General features: G+C 34.4%; 1 protein-coding gene across 2 annotated transcripts in view; it reads left to right on the top strand.

Annotated features, from left to right (window-relative positions):
- Positions 1-22,730, top strand: part of LNPK (lunapark, ER junction formation factor) — an 84,598-nt gene that overhangs the window by 1,378 nt on the left and 60,490 nt on the right. For both annotated transcript variants that reach the window (XM_060107045.1, XM_060107046.1), the window contains exons 2-5: positions 4,170-4,259; positions 5,885-5,926; positions 6,708-6,895; positions 21,302-21,360. In XM_060107045.1, coding sequence (XP_059963028.1) covers positions 4,233-4,259; positions 5,885-5,926; positions 6,708-6,895; positions 21,302-21,360 — 316 coding nt within the window. In that variant the 5' untranslated portion in view covers positions 4,170-4,232. The remainder of the gene's footprint in view (positions 1-4,169; positions 4,260-5,884; positions 5,927-6,707; positions 6,896-21,301; positions 21,361-22,730) is intronic.

Below are 22,730 nucleotides of genomic sequence, written 5' to 3'. Positions count from 1 at the left end.
CCAGAACTTAATCATTGTGTAATAAAAGTGCTTTTAGAGATGTACTTCTTTTCAGTAATTTTATTTTTGAGCAATAAATGTGGTAGTTTGGGATATTTCAGAATTGTCTTTTCCGTTAGGATATTTGAAAGTTAGAGTTCTAGAACAAACACTTTTAATCTCAAATTGAATAGTCCAGTGTGTTATAGAGGTACTGTTGATGGTGACAATAGTTCCTACTTAAGTTTGGAACTTGATAAACATAAAACTAAACTTCCTTTGCTGTTAAAATTTATTTTAATGTAAGAGTCTTCAGAGTATTTTGTTTTATTTTTTATACTGGAGAAAATGAGAGCAATACAATTTCAGTTAAAATACAAACTAACTTTATTTTCCAATTTTAAAATTATAAAAGTTTCTTTATAAGAAGTTAGAAAGAAATGTGTTCCATGTGAGAAGTATTTCTGTACTACATGTGCTTCCTGGTAATAGTAGTAATAATGTCTATAATTTATTATACACTTATTCCATTACCAAGTGATATGTAATTTCATTTAACTCGTGCAACAATTCTGTGAAGCATATATGTAGATATTTTCACCGCTTTACAAATGCTGAACTGAGGCTTAGAGTGTTTAGTTTATACAAGATCACATAGCTAGTATGTGGTTGAGTCATATTTTGAATCAAGACCTTTTTTATTCCATTATTTCAGTATGACTTGAAGTAAGCTCAAAATTTGAGAATAACACATCCCAGGATTTCAAATTCTGACACCTAAACCTGAGTGTGAATAGCAGTTAATAGAAAAGATTCAAATAATATGGTGGGTGTTATTATTTATTGAAAAACACATTAGATGCACCCGGCTCTTAAGGTCATGTCAGATCCCATTGTGATATCAGAGTGGAAAGAGACTCTTTATACACGTTCACGGAAGATTTCTTGGAACAGGCCACTTGAGATTGAACCATCTGTCCACTCAAGGGCAAGCAAATTGATTTATGCTTCAGAAAGAAATGCTAGTTATTTGATTCCCATGTATTTTCCATGTGTTGAAAGGAAGCAGAGATGGACTAGAAAAGGGCAGCAACCACAGCAGTAAAAACAACCATTTGTATCGAGAAATTAGTATGTGTCAGGCACTGTTGTAAGTACTTTAGAATACATTATGTTGTTTAAGCTTTTCAACATTTGAGAGGGTTCTTAACTATCGCTCTTTTGCAGATGAAGATAATGAGTAACTGAGAGGTTAAGTTATTTATTTGCCCAAGGTTTCATAGTAATGGGCCACAGGAATTGGAGTTAAGATGTTCAGGTGGCAAGGAGGGAAAAAGTGTTTGGAAATAGAAGAGGTATGAAATTAAAGTTGTAGAGAAATAGTTGATTTATTTAATTTTGTTATGCTTTCGTATCTGTTGGAAAGTACTACTTATACATGTGTATTATAGTAAATCAGTCTTCCCTAACAAATACCAGAATTTGATAGAAAAAACGTTGGGACAATGAGGGTTGATTGGCTTTTTGATTATGAACCTGAAAGAATGAATATGGCATTTAATGACTGTTACCATAGTATGTTGTTCTAGAGGACGAATTTAGAAGCACAGTTCTCTGCTTCAGGGATCTTAAAGGGATCATATGTAATTTGTTTCATTAACATCAAAACAATTCTCCAAGCAAATAATTGATGTCAAAGTTGGTATTAATTGTAATATTATGCATACATTTCATATTACACGTATTTTAAAAGTGACGTGAGTAAACAAGTAGAGGCAGTTCTTGCAGACTTGTAGCACCAGTTCTGCCCCTAGCTGGACCTGCATGATTTTGGCATGTCATTTAGCTTCTCTTCCATGCAGATTTAAGCATTCAGATTTAATCAAATGAAGGAATTGGGCTACATGATACACTGTACTAACCCTGTGTCTTATGTTTATAAATTTCCACTTCAGTAGCTCTGTTTACCAGCTGTTTGAGAATGTCTGAGGTGCTTTTATACGTTTTGTATATAAATATTCCAATCTAACCTACAGAAAGACTTAATTTCTGATTTTGAGTTATTAGAAGTAACTTGTTGCTTTTTTTTGGCCGTTTTTATTGAGCTATAATTGATTTACAATATCATATAAGTTTCAGGTGTATAACATAGTGATTTACAATTTTTAAAGATTATACTCCATTTATAGTTATAAATGTTGCCTATATTCCCTGTGCTGCACAATATATCCTTGTAACTTATTTGTTTTATACATAGTAGTTTGTATCTCTTAAGCCACTACCCCTAACTTGTTGCTTTTTAAAAAATCAAAACTAAAATACTGGGTCTGGCTCTGCTACTTACTGTCTTTGGGAACTTAGCAAATTACTTCACTCTGTAGACTCAGTTTTGTCATTTGTAAGATAGAGTGATGGTAGTATCTAAATGATAAAATTCATGAAAAGCATTTGTTTTAGGGCCTGCTAGAAGATTAAGTCCTTACCAAGTGTTTAAATGATATTATTGTTGTCATTACTTTCAAATATTAAAAATTCTGATTTTTGATAGCTCTAAACTATTTCAAACCAAAATGTGTAGGTCAGTTGTGTACAAAACACTGTGCTATACACCATACATAGTGGTGTATAGCACATACATTCAACATATACATGGGATAATGTATACTTTGAAAATATACAAGTTAAGTGGTTCATCTGAATCTTCCCTTTCCAGCCACCTTTCTTGGTGATTTTTAGCATCTTAAGGTTTAATTTAATGTCTATTTAATGTCTTAACTCAGAAATTTATACTTTTATTCATTAAAGTTCCTGGATTTCCTACAACCACACTTTAGAAATTTGAATACTGATTTACTATTGAAGGATTAATAATATTTAGATTGCAACTTAAATGTGGCTTATAACATTGATTACATTTATAAACTTCAGAAGTTTTCAGTATAGATTATAGGTATTTCTGTTGGTAAAAATCACTTTGTGTGTTTCATAATTAGACTTTTTGTTACTTCTCTAACCAAGATAGTTCAAGATAGGCATGCCTGACGCTAATTCCAACCTAAAAATAGTATTGCAGAGTGAATGTACTTACTTTGTACTGGCATTATTTTGTGATTACATTTATGGGTTTAAAAAAGAATTATGGCCTAACTTTTTTTAGGTGGAAATGAAGGAGTTTTATACATTGGTAGTATATAACAATTGTAACCTGGTAAAACTATGTAAGTTTGAAAATATACTTTCACTATTTCAGTTTAAAAGAATTAAAAATTATATAACTATTGACTAGTAAATTGATTTAGGATATAATATTGCTGATACATTTTTATACCTATGGTAATATTTAATACATTTGAGAGTCATAGAAAAACAGCTAAAAAAAGGGGATATGAGATACAACTAGCGGACGTGACAGTTTAACTTGAGGGACTTAGACACAATTTCAGAAAGAAATGTTTATTTGGGTGTTGAACGGTAGTGAACAGACCAGAAGTCTGAAGATAGAGTGGCTTTGGGTAATGTTTCTTCTGAGCTATTGGGTGAATCACTAAACTTCTTCCCACTTAATTTTCTTCTCTGTAAAATGGTAATAATAAAGGCTATCCTGTGAAAAGTGGTAGTATTATTAACTTTAATATACAGAAAAGAAAATTATGGCTCAGAAACATTAAATGATATGCTCACTGTCACAGGTGGCCTTATAAACCTTATTTGCTTACTCAAAATCCTGTTGGCTTTCTATTATTGTAAGGTGATGTTACTCTAAACATTGTAGAGCACCTCTAATTCCAAATAACTAGTTTAGCTGGGAGACAGCTGAATGGTAGAAATGACTGTATCTAAGAATGTAGAATGAAAGTACAGCAGAATTTTTCTTAGAAGAACAATATAGGGGACCTACTTTAAGGAACAGAAAATTGCAAAGTGGTATGAATATACACTTTTAAAATGCCTTGCTACTTAAAAAGTCTTTCCAGCTTTATTTTCACTTTTAAATATGTTTTGGCTTGGAAGAAAGGAATCTTTAAAAGGTGGGCTGTCTGCAAGACTGTCTGAATTAAAATTCCACATAAGTGGAGTCCAAATAAATTAATATTTTATAGTATTTTTGGGTAGTATTGCAACATCTAAATTTTATAGTGAATATGCCGTATGTTTAACTTAAATTTTAAAAACAATTGCTTTATTTCTAGCTGTGAATTCCTTTGGACAACTGATGATATTTATCATTGTGCCCAGTTTCTACAAATAAAAAAATGGGTGGATTATTTTCTCGATGGAGGGTAAGTTGCTTTTCTTTACAGCCAGTTCTTAGTCTAATATAAAAGTGTCACATACAGCTATTTGTAAGGGTCTCCTTTGTGGTGTAGACTTGAGTAGTAGTTTAATATTATCCCTAACTATTTAATTTTTTTTCTTTCTTCTCTTATGAATTAGTTTTTTATTTGGACTTCAATGGTTCTACTTGCTATATAGGTGTCTGATGTCTCTGTTTAACAGAATTATTTCATGTTGACCTATGAATTATTTTTATTTCTCTGTTTATACATTTGTGTACAAATGGTTATCCTTTCTTGTTTTCATACTGCCTAAATTTCAATCTTACTTGAAAGATAGTTGAAATTAAGTATTCTATACAATATTTATGTTTTTATAGGCTATATCTTTTTGCTTAAAGCTTGTCACAAATATTTACTAAAGTCACACTACGTATACTTTTAGGAATTAACAGGTTAAAGAAAATTAAAAATATAGTTTGATTTTATTGGCTAAGTCTTTAGAGGAAGTATCTCAAATTTAGAGCTATAAAATATAAAATATTCTGGTCAGTGGCTCTTCTCTAATATAAGAGGAGGTAATGTAGTCTAGGACAACTACTTTGCTTATTTTTTGACTCCTTTTTACCATAACAATGGAGTCTAGCAATATTTGGTACACAATTTAGTTTTTGGACTATTGCTGGAGGTGCTTTGTTTTGGATTGGCATTACATTGACACCCTACACCCCCCTTTAAAACCTTATTACAGTTCTGCCTGAGAATCAAATTTATCTATTCTTCCTTTGTCTTTCTTGTTAGGTTGAACCATATGAAACTGCCAGTTTTGACTACATAAACAGCAATTTCATATGGTTCAACCTAATATTAACAACTCCTGTGGGTGCTACAATGAATTGATAATCATTACCCTCTTAGATGGTTGAGTATATAATTGGTAATTACTTTTCTCAAATGTTTTATGAGCCATTTTGGCTGTTTTTTATTCTAGGTGATATAAAAAATACCTTTGACAAACAAGCTCTGCAATAGTGAAGTATTCTTAGACACCCTTTAAAAATCTGATCTTCAGAAAAGTACTTTAGGAATTCAGAATGAAGGTAGCCTATTGATTTCCGACCTCCAGAGTCCTAAGTGAACTTTTAGCAATAGTAAATCGGACCATCTTTAGTCTTGAATTTTTAAATAGAATTTATAATTATAATAATTTAATAGAATCAATAATTTATAATAACTTAATAGAATTCTTTTGAATAATCATATCTAAGAAAATTTTTCTTGGAGGAAAATTTAAACAAATTTTCTCTCAATAAAAGTATGTTTTATTGGGGTTGGTTAAGGATGGTAAAAATTGAGCTGTCAGAGTTGAAAGTACTTCTAGGACTAAAAATAAGTTAAGTAGGTACATCTGATTTCTTATTTCTTTAGTCTTGTGTAATTTTGTTTATAGTTATAATTTTTATTTAAGTCTAAATCTTATTTGTAAAAAAACAGGAATACATATTGCTTGATAACATTGAAAAAACTAATTTTGGATTAAAATGTTCTTTTATGATTATATAAAGTCAAAGTGTTTCTAAGTTAGCGATAACAAGTTTTAATGCTGTCTCTTATTTCTGTTTCTATAACAGACAAAACCTTCAACTGTAGAGGTTCTGGAAAATATAGATAAGGTATGTTCTTTGGCTCTGGGGTGTTTTAATTCATTTTATGTGTCACGTAAATATTATTTTAGTGCATATTACTTTGGAGACTAGATCTGGTATGGGAATTTAGGGGTGATATAGAGTAAGCCTGAGAACTTCAATGTTAAAATCCAAAGTCTATCAGTGACCTAAGAAGTCTGTGTCAGGTAATAGTGAATGTTAGAATGAAATTTGATCTACAGCATGGTGTAAATCAATGTTACAGATAGGACAAAGTAGATTATAAAATAGTCTGCAACTATTCATTTGCAAACTTCACAGCTTTTTATACTTTCTATCATAAAAAATGGTTATTCTTTGAGAATATTGAGAATGATGAATGGATTGAAGAATCTAGTATGGGTCACTGTTTCAATTTTTATTAATTCTTTTTATAGTCAGAGGTTTTTTTTTTTAGGCCTTATACAGGGAGAATTATTACTTGTTTGATTTAACAAAGACTATTTATTGATGCCAATTTTATACCTCTGATCTTTGCTAATTTGATAGGTTATCAAATATTATTTTTAAATATCTTAATTTTTAATTTAAAAAAGATTTGTCAAATCATAATAGACATTTTTCATATGTTTTAACTTCATTTTTAATTTTCTTTTTCATATTATGTTCTGTTTAAAATATTAAGGTGTTATTCATTGAATTTTTAAGAATTCTTTATAACCTCTCTATCATGTTAAAAATTTTTTTACCATTTTAATTTCTTTATGAATTTGAGATTTAATAATACATAATAACTTTCTCTTCACAGGAAATTCAAGCATTGGAAGAATTTAGGGAAAAAAATCAGAGATTACAAAAATTATGGGTTGGAAGATTAATTCTCTACTCTTCAATTCTCTATCTGTTTACATGTTTAATTGTATACTTATGGTACCTTCCCGATGAATTTACAGCAAGACTTGCCATGACACTCCCATTTTTTGCTTTCCCATTAATGTAAGTAAAATGTTCTTTTTGTTGACTTTTCCTCTTCCTGACTAGATAGTTTTAATCTAGTCAGTTTCTTTTTATTATGAAATAATAATGTTGAGATTGAATAAATTTGCATTTTTTTGCAGTTTGAAAACTGTTTCTTTAAAAAGTAGAACAATTATTTTAAACCTTTATTTATAATCCAACATACTTGAAGAATATGACCCTGTGACATTAGTAATAATGGCTCTGTATGGTAATCTTTTGTGATTCTCTAACACATGTTCATGCTCCCTAGGAGTATTGGGCATGGAGTAGGCATTTCAGATTGTGGATAGTGGCAAGTGAGGAAGGACTTGTAAAACAAAAAGAACAACTGCCCCACGGTGAATGTATTCCATTCATCCCACCCTTCCCCTCTTTTTAGTAACTGCTATAAAGCAATTGACCTTTATTACAGAAATATTTTGTAATACAGCACTTTACAGGAGGTGTGAATTGAGATGAGAATGATTGAGAATGATTGAGAATTTTGAGAGAAAGTTGAATGAAAAATTTGTTCATTCAATCAACAAACATTTATAGGTACCAATTGTGTGCATGTTGGATTATAATGGTGTATGGTACACAAAAATACAGAACCTTTGACTGTAGATCTTAGACTGCATACATTAAATTAAGTAATAAGTATAATGAATATTATAATGGGTCCCTAACACAGTCTGGAATGGACATGGGGGTCAGGGAAGGGCCTTTGTATTCTTTACTACTGTTGCCACAAATTTAGTGACTTTTTTTTGTGTGTGTGGTACTCGGGCTTCTCACTGTTGTGGCCTCTCCCGTTGTGGAGCACAGGCTCCGGACGCACAGGCTCAGCGGCCATGGCTCACGGGCCCAGCCGCTCCGCGGCATGTGGGATCTTCCCGGACCGGGGCATTAACCCGTGTCCCCTGCATCGGCAGGCGGACTCTCAACCACTGCGCCACCAGGGAAGCGCCCAAATTTAGTGACTTAACACCCATTTATTATATCAGAGGTGTGTAGGTCAGAAGTCCAGATAGTTTGACTGGGTTTTTTGCTTAGGGTCTTGCAGGCTTAAATCATAGTTATCAGCTGGCCTGGAGTCTCTGGGGGCGGAGAATCTGCTTCCAGGCTCAAACAGGGTGTTGGCTGACTTCTCCTGTATCTCTCTGATTTCCTATTTTGCCCTTGGCTGAGAGAAACCTCTGTTTTTAAGGGCTTAACTGATGGTATTAGACCCACCAGGATAATCTAGGTTCATCTCCCTATCTTAAAATCAACTGAGTAATAATTATATCTGCAAAGTCCCTTCATGGTAGTACCTAGATTACTGTTTGATTGTATAACCAGAGAATGGAAATCTTGGGGAGAGAGAGAGGGGGATATCTTTAGAATTCTGCCTACCACAGCCTTCCTGAGGAAGTGATGTTTGAGTTTGAGACCTGAAGGATGAGTATGTGTAGCAAGGGTGGTGTGACATGGTAAGTAGTGTTTTAGGCAGAAGGAAGAGCATATTTGAAGACCCTGAAGGAGGATAGAGCATGGTAGGTTTAAAGAATTGAAAGAAGGCCAAAGACTGGATTATGGAGAAAAGTCTGGATAGTTAGATGAAGGGTATTTCTTATGGGCCTTATAGTCCATGATAAGGATTTTAGGTTTTAATCTAAGAATAGTGGGAAGCCACTGAAGATTTTTAAGGAGTATGACATGATCATATCATCATCTTGAAGATACCACTGAGGCTACAGCATGGAGAGTAAATTAGAGGGGAGTAAGAATGGATCCAGAGCATCAAGTTAGAAGGTAATTGTAGTTGTTTAGGGGAGAATCGACTGATGGTGATTTGCACTTGAGTGGTGGTAGCAGCGTTGAAGAGAAACAGATGGGCTGAATGGAGTGGATGGGTTGAAAAGATTTAGGAGGTAGAATTGAGGTAATATGGAGAGGCTCTTGGTGATTGGTTAGATGTGGGGTGAAGAGGAAGAATTGCATCAAGGATAAAATTCAAGTTCATGGCTTGGGAAATTTGGTTGATGGTAGCATCATTCATCTAAATAGGGAACAACATGAGGAGGAGCAGGTAGTTGACCCACTGAGACCAAAATACCTATGGTCTATCCAGATAGAGCTGCCAAGTGGGACGGTTAAGTATGACTATGAAGCTCAGGAGAGAAATTTGAATAGGAGATATAAATTTAGGATTTGGCAGCTTATAAATATTAGTCAAAGCCATCATCTGTTCATTCAGTAAATATTTGGCACCTGCAATGTGTTAGGTTTTGGGCTAGCCTGTTGTGATTGAGAAAGTAGGGAGCTTACATTCAGTTGGGATTGGACAGACAAAAAATGAGACAAGTAAACAAACATAGTTAATTTAGAGAGAGATAAGTGCAATGAAGAAAATAAACAGGTGATGTGATAGAGAAGAATAGGATGCTTTTAAGATGGTCCTGGAAGGCCTCTTTTGAGGAGGTATTTGAATTGAGAACTAAAGTATGAGAAAGAACCAGTATGGAAAGAGTTGGAATATATGGAAGAGTATTTATATATACAGTGTGTAATAGCACATATATCCATAGAGAGATATAGGATAGGAAAGGATTATCCTCAAATTAATAATGGTAATTTTCTCAGGTGTTGGAATTTTAAGTAGTCGTTTCTTTCCACATGCTTTTTTTTTGTATTGTTAGAATTTTTTACATCAGTGTGTTCTTCAAATTAAAGAAAAAAAAATTTCCAAGAAGAAAGAATGGAAGATGCAAAGTCTGTGAAGTAGGAGAGAGCGTGACTTACGCAAGGGTCAAAAACATAGGTATATCTGTAGTGTGTGATGGAGAGGAAGAATGATGCAAGGTGAGCTTTCACAATCTAGGTCATGGAGGGTCACAGAGAGGAGTCTGAATTTTATTTTGGGTGAAATGGAAAGAGTAAAGGTTTTAGTAGAAGAATGGCATGATGAGGTCTAAGAAGATCGTGTGTGATGTTTTATGGAGATGGAGTAAGAGGAGGACAAGAATAGAAACCGGGAGATCAGCTAGGAGGCTTTTATAGAAGTTTAATAAAAAATGAAGATGGATTGGACTGCCCAGTGGCAGTAGAGATGAACAGATGATTTGGAAATATTTTGGAAGTAAAACTGAGACAACTTGATGGGAGGAAATGGAAGGTAAGGGAAAAGGAGGAATCAGGGTGATACTTAGGTTTTTTGGTTTGACATTGGTGGGTGGGGTAGGATCTTTTTCTTTGGGACTACTATAGTAAACATTTTTGGTTTATTCTTTAGGAACTCCTGGTGCTGATACAATTTTAACTTTGTATGTAGGTAAAGAGCCAAAAATTGAGTACATGCATATTACAAAATAATTGTCTCTGCCATTTAAAAAATGTTTCTTCTCTTTTGAAATCTTTTGGAATGCTTCTTATCCCAGGTGTAGTCTCAGATTTCATAATGCTGAGCCCCTTTCCCTTGTTAACCTTCTATTTTTTTTTATGAAAAGAAGGGAGAAAAATTTAGAAAGGGAATAAGTGTGAGATGTTTAGTTGATTTAAATGTCTTTAAGTACTTAAAAAAACTCCATTTGACATCCATTTCCATATAAAAATTGATTTTCTGATTATAGAACATTTTTATCTAGTGGTAAAAGAATACCTGACAGGGAACTCTCTGTGCTAATTCTAATGCCTATGCACAGGTTGTGACTGGCTATTGTGACTCAGAAGATTTTTTGTTTTTGTTGTTTTGCACATGAATCGTATACTAATTGTTTTTAAAAGTAAAAAAACTGGGGCTTCTCTGGTGACGCAGTGGTTGAGAGTCTGCCTGCCGATGCAGGGGACATGGGTTCGTGCCCCGGTCCAGGAAGATCCCACATGCTGCGGAGCGGCTGGGCCCGTGAGCCATGGCCGCTGAGCCTGCGCGTCCTGAGCCTGTGCTCCGCAACGGGAAAGGCCACGACAGTGAGAGGCCCGCATACCGCAAAAAAAAAAAAAAAAAAGTTAAAAAAAAGTAAAAAACCTTAGTTTCTTTTAAAATGTTTTTTATTTCTTCAGTTTGATCTTTCCACTCTTCTGAGTATGAAGCTTTGTTATCCTTACTGTGTCCTTCTGCCTGTTCTGCATCACCTGCATCTAGTATTTCTTGGCTTGTTAAGCTTCAGAGCCATTTCTCACTTTGTCTCATTCACATCTGTGACCTGGTTCTCAACTGCTGCAGCTTCTATTTCAGTGAGCTGTTGTTCACTTTTGGAAGCATAGACCAGTTATCCAACAAAGAATAGAATTGTCCTTCTGATTGATGACAATCAAAAAAGCATGAAATAGAATACAACAACATGAGAGTGGATGTTGTGGTGAACAGAAAGAAGACTTACCACAGGACATTGCCTTTTGTGTGTAATGTGAGCTCTCGCCCAAGCTTACCCCTGGACTTTTTTTCTTTGGAAACAAAGTTTTGATGTCTAGACCAGGGTTTGCTTAAAGAAATGGAGGCAGAAGGAGCAATAAAAGGTATTGCTTTATTCATCACTGTCTACATTAATTATAAAGCTTAGAAATCTACCTGATAACGGTAAAAAGCGACTGTTGTCTCTGCATTCCAAGTTTCCCAAATGCTTTTACTGGCAGAGAGGTCATGGATTCGGGACTGAGCATATATTGCCTAATCATAACTATTCCCTAATTATCTTTTTTGGTAGAATATCAATACCTAAGAAGATTTGAGATTTTATTTTGTCTTCTTTTTAGGACGTAATAGGGAGGAACTTGGTGAGATTCCAGTCTATTGGTTTTCTGCTTTTCAGATTCAATAGTATATTTATATCTCTGATCTTTTCAACTGTTACTGAAACTGAAATTATGGTGAACTGATTTCATAGGAATTATTAAGATTGTGCTCCATAGTGAGGGAAGGTTTGGTTTACAGTTAAATTTTTGTATTTCTGCATTATGCTGGCAGATAGGCACTATCTTGGGAGTTGGCTCATTTTCTAAGAATGAACAACCATAAACTTTGCCTCTACCCTTAACTGACTCTGCAAGCAATCTTACAAACTTTTATTCCTGGATACCTTATTCTTACAAATAATAACTTTCTAGAAATTCCATTCTCTATAAGGTCATTTCAGAGACCAATTAGCATAAAATGTTAACCTTCCCAGAGGATTTGGCCATATTTTCTTTCCGTGTGTATGTGTGTTTTCCTCTTAAAATGAGATTTGAGGGGGAAAAATTTAAGCAAAGGAACTGAGGAAGGTGGTTTTGTCTCCTGTTTCCTTCCTCCTGTTTTTTGTTTTCTTGCTTTTCTACTTGAATTGAAAGCCGTTTGAGGTTAGAGCTTTGATTTTATACAATTTTTTTTTTTTTTTTTCTGCACTACGCAGCATGTGGGGTCTTAGTTCCTGACCAGGGATTGAACCCGGGCCCCCTGCATTGGAAGGCGGAGTCTTAACCACTGGACTGTCAGGGAATGCCTCCTTCCCACTTCCCCTCCTCCCAACCAGTTTGTGGTATATATTTCCTCAACCAGCTAGGCAGCTAACAGACATAATTTGTAGCCTTTTCAGGAAAGTTAAAAGTTTGTTTCATGGAACTCTAATAATAATACAAAGTATCTCCCATCGACTATAGTTGGCTCTTAAAGGAGAAGGTATCTGAACATCTCTTGATATTTACTCAAGGGGAATATTTACTCTTAGTTTTTGTAGGTAAGAAAATCATTTTGCAAGCATCCCTTTTATAATATTGATATTAAAATATAGATATTCACTTGATATAATTCTGTACTTAAAAAATTATGTACTGAGACATAATTAAGAGACAAATCCTACTCTTGGATGGGAAGACAAATCCTATTCTGAGATTGGTTCTCCCTAAATTAATCTAAAAATGTGTGAACACAATAAAAATACTAACAATACTTTAAAAATCTTGGCACACTTATTCCATAATTTTTAATGTAAAAATAAGCTCAAGAATAGTCTTGAAAAGTCTAAAAAAGGAGCAGAATGAGAAGCAGAGGTCTACTAGGCATCAAATGCATTTTAAAACTTCATTAACTAAAAGTTTGATAGGGTCTAAATAGAGACACAGACCAAAGGAAGAGATACAAGAATCCAGAAATAAATCCCAGAAGGAATATTTATTATATATAGTTTTTATATATGATAAAGATAGCATTTCAAATCATTGGGGGAAAACAGTGTTGAATTATATCTCTACCCCCACCAAATAATAAAAATAAATAAATAAATAAAGCTTGTTCCTTATACCAAATTAAATCATTGTTACTTTTCTAAATGTGAAGGTAATTCTCCCTAAAGCCTTTGATGGTTAAATAAACTGACAAAATTGTCAACATAGTTATAAATATTGAGACCTGTATCTTTTTCATTTTTAGCTTTATATATTGTTAAGTCTCATCTTAAAAACATTTCAATAAATTGGATTGGGCTTGTGTAGTTGTTGGAAAGAAAGCACTTAAATTTGGCAGAAAGGACGAAATAAGTAAAAATTCCTTTTTATATGAAGGTTGGCAAAAAATCATCAGAGGTTTATAGAATGTTAATCCTTTAGTAAAAGTGAGGAAGGTTTTATTATATTGATTGAGTTTTAGGTATTCTGCTACATTTTAACTTTTAGCATTTTTAACTTTAGTACAGTAAAAACACTTAGTATTAAGGATTTAAAATGTTTACTGAATCTAAAGTATGATTCTGTTTTATTGAGGCTCCAGTTATTCCTGTTAGAACACCTTTATAATTTTATAGTGCAAGTTACTGGATAATATTTACAGAAATTCATGCTGTACTTACATTTCAAATAGCATCAGTTTCATTCAGAAAAGAACAACAGGAATGATTTCATGAATGTGAGTTAGGGTATTTAGTATGTCTTAGAACTGATAGTATATATGAACTTACTGATTTTCTATACTAATTTTGTATTCAACTATAATTGTCTTATTGTTTCTAATAAGTTTTTTAGTTGATTCTTTGAGAGTTTCTAAGTATGCAGTCATATTATTTGTAAATAGCAATAATTTTACCACCTCCTTTCAGACTTTTTAACTCCTTTCAGATTTTTTTTTCCTCTTTGGTAATTGTATGGGCTAATACTTTCAGGACAATGTTAAGTTACAGAGAAAATAGTCAACATCCTTAACTTGTTCCTTGGGAATGCTTCTGATGTTTCCCCATTGGGCATTATCCTGACTTTTGGATTGAGACAGATATATTTTATGTTAAGGAATCTTCTAGCTATTTATATTTTATTTAGTTTTTTTTTAAATCAAGAAAGATTGTTGAATTTTGTTAAATGCTGTTTCATCATCTATGGAAATAGCCATGTGATTTTTCATCTTACATCTCTTGATAATGATAGATTATATTAAATATTGAAATCAAATATTGAAATCTTGAATTCTAGGAAAATTTCTACTTTCTTAGTTGTAGTCATTTCATAAGAACATCAGGAAGCTTTCCTTTCTTTTTTAATGCTCTGGAACAGTTTAAAATAGTACTAGCATTATCTGTCCTTTACAGGTTTAGTAGTATTCCATTTGAAGTCTTTTGGGCTTGGTGTTTTTTATAGAGGGTAGCTCTTAACAACTTCTAAAATTCAACAGTAGTTAATTTTTTAGGCTTTCTCTCTCTTCCAAGGTTAGTTTTGTTAACCATTCTACAGTTTTAAAGTATATTTGCATAGTGTTGTAATAGCAGTAATCATTGTCTCATTGATTTTTAAAATTTTCTTTGTAGCTATGATTATTGCTTCCTTATTATTTCTTTTTTTTTTTTTTTTTTTCTTTTTGCGGTATGCGGGCCTCTCACTGTTGTGGCCTCTCCCGTTGCGGAGCACAGGCTCCAGATGCGCAGGCCCAGCGGCCATGGCTCACGGGCCCAGCCGCTCCGCGGCATATGGGATCCTCCCAGATCGGGGCACGAACCCGTATCCCCTGCATCGGCAGGCGGACTCTCAACCACTGCGCCACCAGGGAGGCCCCCTTATTATTTCTTATTTTGTATATTTGTAATTCTTTTTTGATTGTTTTTATTAGCTGTTTCTTCCAAATAACCAGCTTAAAAAACTACTTCTTTTTATTAATTCTTTTTTTTTTCCATAGGCTTACTTTATTCTTGTAACTCAAAATGGATGCTTTAATGTATTTATTTTCATTCTTATTTCTTAACACAATACACCACACATGTATTTGAGGCCATGGTATTTTTCTGACTGCTTTAGTTTTATCCCACAGGTCTTGATAGGTAGTGATATGTATTTACTTTGGTTATTTTTAAAACTTCATTACATTTTTTAAAAGTTTTTTTTAAGTTTTTTTTTTAAGTTTTGATAATCTAAGAGTTATTTCCAGGTGGCAATGTGTATTTGTATGTTTGTTTTTTGGCTTAGTTACTATTTCTAGTTTTATTATATTGCTTTCAGAGAATGTTGTTTAATAATATTTCTACTTCTTTGGTTTTATTGAGACCTGTTTTGGTGGCATGCTATTTGATCAGTTGCTGTGTTTCATGAACACTTGAAGATATATATATATATTTTTTCAGAGTTTAATATTATCATTGAAAACTACCTTACTGTGTTATATAGGTCTTCTGTATCCTAATAACAGTATATTTCTACTTCTCCCTATATTTCCTTTAGTTTTGCTTTATGAATGTTATGCTTTTCTATTTGATGAGTAAATATTCTTGTTATATCTTCATTGTAGGCACATCCTTTAAAAAATACTTTTTATTTTGAAATAATTATAGATTCACAGGAAATTGGAAAAAAACAGATGTACAAGCAGATCCTGTGTACCCTTCACCTAGCCTTCCCCAGTGGTAACATCTTGCATGACTACAGTTAAATATCACAACAGGAAATCGACACTGGTTCAATTCATAGAGCATATTCAGATTTCACTAGTTTTACATACACTCATTTGTGTGTATGTGTTTTATATTTCTATGCAGTTTTATCATATGTGTAGCTTCATGTAAGTACCCCACAATTTAGATCCAGAATTGTTCACAGAGTTCCTTTTTGCTACCCCTTTGCAGTCATACCAACCCTCTTCCACATGCCCCATTCCTAACCCCTTCCACCCCATCTGTTTTCCATCTCTATAATTTTATTTCAAGAATGTTATAAAATGGGATCACATAGTGTGTAACCTTTTGAAATTGGCTTTTTAAACTTAGCATATTCTTGAGATACATCCAAGATGTTAAGTGTAACAGTAATCACTTTTTATTGCTGAGTAATATTTCATGGCATTAATGTAGCACAGTTTGTTTAGCCAAACACCTGTTAAAGGACATTAGGATGGTTTCCAGTTTCTGGCTCTAACAAATGAGACTGCCATGAGTATTTGTGTACAGGTTTTTGTCTGAATGTAAGTTTTTATTTCTCTGGGGTATATGCCCAAGAGTGTAATTTCTGAGATGCTTGTAAGTACATGTTTACTTTTATAAGAAACTGCTAAACTTTTTTTCAGAGTAGAGGTACCATTTTATATTTCCACTAGCGATGTTTGAGTGATCTTGTTTCTCTGCATCCTTGGCAACATTTGGTATTATCACTATTTTCAGATTTGATCATTCTGATAGGTGTGTATTGATAGCTCATTGTGATTTTAATTTACATTTCCCTGATGGCTGTGATGCTGAACATCTTTTCATGTGCTTATTTTCCATCTGTATCTTTTCTTCATTGAAGTGTCTGTTCAGGTCTGCTGTCTAATTTTCTAATTGGATAATTAGTCTTTTTACTGTTGAGTTTTTTTTTTTTGTGGTACGCGGGCCTCTCACTGTTGTGGCCTCTCCCGTTGCGGAGCACAGCCTCCGGACCCGCAGGCCCAGCGGCCATGGCTCACAGGCCCAGCCGCTCTGCGGCATGTGGGATCTTCCCGGACCGGGGCATGAACCCATGTCCCCTGCATCGGCAGGCGAACTCTCAACCACTGCGCCACCAGGGAAGCCCTACTGTTGAGTTTTGAGAGTTCTTTATATATTGTAGATAAAAGTTCTTTGCTGGATATATGGTTTGCAGATATATTTTTTCAGTCTGTAATTTGGGTTTTCATCCTTATAAAGGGTTTTTCACAGAGCCAAATTTATTATTTAAAATTTTCATTTTATGGATTGTGCTTTTGTTGTTAAGAACCCCTCTGTATCTATAGGTCCTGAAGATTTTCTTCTTTATTTTTTTTGCTATGCTTTTTTCCTTCTAACATTTTACATTTAAGTTCATAAGCCATTTTGAGCCAATTTTTTATAGAAGATGTGAGGTTCACATTGAGATCCATCCTTCCTTCCTTCCTTCCTCCCTCCCTCCCTCTCTGTCTCTCTTTCTTTCTTTCTTCTGCCGTGGATGTGCAGTTGCTCCAGCTCTATTTGTTGGAAAGAAACTGCATCCTTTTTAATACTATAAAATGACCTTCTTTTTCTAGTTTAAAGCTTTTTTTGGTGGGGGTGTAGTCTTGAATTCAGTCTTGTGGCATATTAAGATCACAACCTTTATTTTGTGTGTATTTGCCTACTATATTTTTTGCTCATTGTTTTATTTTCAACCTTCAAAAACAGTTTCAGGTGTCAGTTTACATTAAAGGGTTGGTTTTTATTTTATGATCCAGTCTGAAAGTCTTTTTCTTTTGCTCTAGTGAATTTAGCTCATTTACATTCATTGAGATGAAAGATGTTGGTCTAAGTTTTGAAACTAATTTTCTATTTTGCTTTTGGTTTTTATACCTTAAATAGAAAATCTCTAGCTATGTGGTATGTTTCCTTTGCTTTGGCCCAGTTATTTGTAAGAGGTTTATGTGAGAGTATAGAGGCAAGTCTTCCTACATTTAGGCTATCTAGAATTTTCCTTACGATCCAGGATTTAGTGTGTTAGTTTGTTCAGCTTTTATCCTTCTCCAGACAACAGGGTTAGGCAACTGTGTATAAAATTTTTCATAGTACAAAACTTTTCTCCCCTGCAGCCATAGAAACAGAATATTCTTTGTAAATAGGGCATTTCTGAATGATTTCTCTTTAAGCCCTGCCTTTTCTGTTTCATTGTTGGAACCAAACTTAGGAGTTTCTGCCTGTAGCATGTGTATCTTATTCTCACTGTAATAAACATGAGTTTTAGGCTTTACACTTTGAGAAGTTTATCTTCCTACCTTTTAGTGAGATAAGCAGTTTTCCTTCTCTGCTTTTACTCTTTTGAGCCCCTGCGTGATCTCCATTGTTTTGGGGAACACTTCCACATATTTTGAGGATTGAGTTTTAGCTTATCTTAATTTTATCAGAAAAGGAATTTGTGTTTTTGTTTTTGTCTCCTTCCTGTTTGGATGATTTCTAAGAAGAGAAGGGGGAAATGGAGATTATGCCAGTATTCTCAAAGTAGGAGTCAATAGTAATATCTTTAATATCTTCACAAAACATGTTGCTGTATTTTCATAAATTATATTTAATTATTGGGAGAGCAACATCTCTGTTGGGATAAGTAGAACACATATTCCTGAAGTACTTTAATTCTTTTCCTAAATTTTATTTTAAAGAATTATGTAAAAGAATTTCATTTAATTTAGCCTTAAGGAATAACTAACTCTATTATATTCTACCTTTTCAAGTTTTGAAGGCTTGACACTTAGAAATGTGTATTATTTGATAGCCTATTTTCTCCACCAGCAGTTCTGATAAAAACCAAAAGAAGAATTTGTTGTCCACAAAGGGAAGTTAGTTTTATTGTGAAGTAAGGGAGTATATTTCCATTCTTGTACTTTTTATACTTTGAAAATTATATATGCTTTAAAACAATCTACTATTTAAGAAAATTTACTGATTTTCTTCAGAATTTTAGTCATTATCTCTGCAACTCCTTCTCTTGTGTTCTCAGTTTTCTTTCCCTATACTTTTTTTCCTAAATCATCTCTCTCAGCTTGCCACTGTTTCAGGGGGTTTGCAATGGGGAAATATTATGGGACTTTTCTACTGTTGTAGGATCATTTAGGGTTGTGAGCTGTATGTTTAACCTCTTTTCTCATCTCTCTTCCCTTGATAAGGACAATGCCCAGTGTCTTTTTTTAGTGCTTAGATAGTTGTCCAAGTACCATGTAGGAATCTGGTACTGGTTATTTTGGTATTTTCATATCATAAAAATAAATCATCACCATGTAAAAAACATGTAGGGGCTTCCCTGGTGGCGCAATGGTTAAGAACCCGCCTGCCAATGCAGGGGACACGGGTTGGAGCCCTGGTCCAGGAAGATCCCACATGCCAAGGAGCAACTAAGTCCGTGCACCACAACTACTGAGCCTGCACTCTAGAACCCACGAGCCACAACTACTGAGCCCACGCACCACAACTACTGAAGCCCGTGTGCCTAGAGCCTGTGCTCCACAGCAAGAGAAGCCACTGCAATGAGAAGCCCGCGCACCACAACAAAGAGTAGCCTCTGCTCACTGCAACTAGAGAAAGCCCGTGTGCAGCAACGAAGACCCAACGCAGCCAAAAACAAACAAACAAACAAACAAACAACCCCCAGAACATGTACAAGTTATCTATTGCTATGTAGCAAGTTGCCCCAGAGCTTAGTAGCTTAAAACAACAAATGTTTATTCTCTCTCACAGTTCTTCAGGGACAGAAAATGGGAGCAGCTTAGCTGATGGTTCTGGCCCAGGGTCTTTTTTCATATATAAATTGCAGTTAAGCTATTGGCTGGGCCTATAGTCATCTCAAGGCTTACCTAAGGCTGGAGAATTTACTTCTAAGCTCACACATGCAGTTGTTGGCAGGCATCAGCTCCTCACTGGCTGTTTGCCAAAGACCTCTGTTCCTCACCTCATGGGCTTTTCTATAGAGTTCCCTGAATGTCCTCATGTCATAGCAGCTGACTTCTCTCAGAGGGAGTAATCCAAGAGAGAGAAAGAAAGCAAGCAGAAGAAGAGGCCTGAGATGGAAACTGCATATTTTTATAACCTAATCTTGAAGTGACATGCTATTGGTCACACAGACCAACACTGGTGAGAGAGAACTACACAAAGCTGTGAATACCAGGAGACAGGGTTCACTGGTGATGACCTTGCAGGCTAATTCCTAAGAATAGCAATGATATATTTCAGAGTGAAGAACTAATTTTCATACCTATTATCTGAATTTGCATTTAGATACAATGTATTTCTTTTTTTTTTTTTTTTTTTTTTTGCGGTATGCGGGCCTCTCACTGTTGTGGCCTCCCCCGTTGCGGAGCACAGGCTCCGGACGCGCAGGCTCAGCGGCCATGGCTCACGGGCCCAGCCGCTCCGCGGCATATGGGATCCCCCCAGACCGGGGCACGAACCCGTATCCCCTGCATCGGCAGGCGGACTCTCAACCACTTGCGCCACCAGGGAGGCCCTACAATGTATTTCTTTTATAAAATGATGGATAATGTTTGTATACTTATTGGGCCATGTTCTATGGAGAAGGGATTTTTGTTTTATTTACATTGAATTTAAGAGATGACCTGGACAAGTTTGTGATTAGGATCATTCTTTGATTTTCTTTTAATTCTTTTAGTATCATTTGACAACTTACTAATGCAAGGCCTAAAGAATTACCTTCATAAAATCTTTGAAAGGCGATGTTTCGCTAAATTTACTTATCAGTTATTTACTTGATGGTAAGATTTTATTTTTTCTCCAGATAGCTTATCCTATTTAGTAGAGAAAATCCCTCTAATATTAAATAACAAGGAAGGGGCTTCCCTGGTGGCACAGTGTTTGAGAGTCCGCCTGCCAATGCAGGGGACACGGGTTCCTGCCCCGGTCTGGGAAGATCCCACATGCCGTGGAGCGGCTGGGCCCGTGAGCCATGGCCGCTGAGCCTGCGTGTCTGGAGCCTGTGCTCCGCAACGGGAGAGGCCACAACAGTGAGAGGCCCGCGTACCGCAAAATAAATAAATAAATAAATAAAAAGAACAGGGAAGGAGTAGCAACTTACATTTGTATAATGGTTTGGATTTGTAAAACGTGTTTTTCCCTAACGTATGGGAATAGATAAAGTTTTAGAGTTGATGCTTACCTAGTAAGAAGGAATTTTATAATTTGTTCTTAATCTTTTGGAGGATTCATAGACTTCTTTGAGAATGATGAGGGTAATGGTCTCTCCAGAGAAATGCACTTATGCACAGAAAGGCAGTTTCACAATATGGAGGGACCCTCAGGAGATCCATGGATTTTAGATTGAGAACTCCTTTGAAAGCACAGGTAGACTTCTGGTGGCTTCTGAAAGAAAGGAGTGCTTTTTGATTTTCAAAATACAAAGGGATACAATGTCCCTAACTGTAATTGGAAATGTGTGTTTGTTTTCATTTTATGTGGCTTCTAATTCATGTATCCTAATGATGGTTTTTGTTTCTGAATTTTGCTTGTTCTACAGCATTTGGAGCATAAGAACGGTGCTTATTTTCTTCTTTTCCAAGAGAACAGAAAGAAATAGTAAGTTTAATTTTGAAGTTTTTATAAATACATTAAAAAACCCATCTTATGGTGCATTAATTTGTAATTGAATAACAGGTTGTGAAATGGTATATTGAAATGACATGTGGTAAATATTGAAGAGCTGTTTACTGTAAAGTGTAAGAAAGGTTATGAATGATCAAACTGGTTCTGTTTTTCAGTTGTGTTATTTCTGTCTTGTCCATTTAGAATTTTTTTTTTACACAATACACAAAACAATTCATTTCTTTAAATGAAGAGAAATTATATTTATTAAATTATCTTTGTAGAAAACGTTATTATGGAGTAAAATATAGTTAAACATCTTTTGATTTATTCTATTAATTGCATCATTCTCTTCAGGCTCACAGCCCCTAGGCTTTTGTTTTTATTGAAGTATGTAAATTATGACAATTTTCCTGTATTCTGTATATGTGCAGATTTTAAAGATATTCAGGTCTTAAAACTATGAGTTATAATTAACCCAAGATATGCAAATTTCATTTTAAATGAACTTTACGTGTGATTTTTTTTCTTGTTTTAACTTTTCATTATAGAATGTTTCAAGCACATACAAAAATAGACTGAATAGTATAATGAACACTCATATTACCTATCACACAACCTAAACAATCATCAACTCCTGGTCAATCTTATTTCATTTTTACCCCTACCCACTTCTCCATCTCTGTTATTTTGAAGTATATCCCAGATATATCTATCCATAATGTATTTAAGAAGTGTGTAAACAATGTACATTATTATACTTAAAAAAGAATTCTTAAAATTATAAAATATTAAATATAAAAATAATAAATTTCCTGTTATCTTACAAATGTCATTTGCTTTAAAAAATATTTTGTTTGTTTGACTCAGGATCCAAGCAGGGTTCACACAGATACATGACTTTCAAACTGCCCTCCTCATGTATGACCTATCTTTGACCCAGTTAAGGTTCTGTGATCTAGACCAATGACCATCCCTTTTAGACACCCTTGACTCCTTTGCCTCTCTTTCCCATTCTACTTGTCTGGCAAACCATACCTTGTTTAAATACAGTTATATGCTTAATCTGTGACTGGCAAAACCATAACCTGGTTAAAAACATTTATATGCTTAGTCTGTATCTGCATCAGGAAAGCTAAATTTATTAGAGGAAAATCATACAACATGCTGACTAGACTCACTTTAAATCTATGATTGCAAATATCAAATGTACACTCAACACTGCTATACAACCCTATTATAGTTCCCTAATAAATTTACTTTTTTCTCTTTGAGAGTATTATTTGACCCTGTATTTCTCCTCAAATCACTAATACCCACCACCATACCAAAACCCCCAAACCAAAACCAAACCAAACCAAAAT

Source organism: Mesoplodon densirostris, chromosome 8 (assembly GCF_025265405.1).
Source record: "Mesoplodon densirostris isolate mMesDen1 chromosome 8, mMesDen1 primary haplotype, whole genome shotgun sequence".
Taxonomy (NCBI): Eukaryota; Metazoa; Chordata; class Mammalia; order Artiodactyla; family Ziphiidae; genus Mesoplodon; species Mesoplodon densirostris.
Note: the sequence above shows the minus strand (reverse complement) of the source record. Positions and strands in the feature narration are given on the sequence as shown.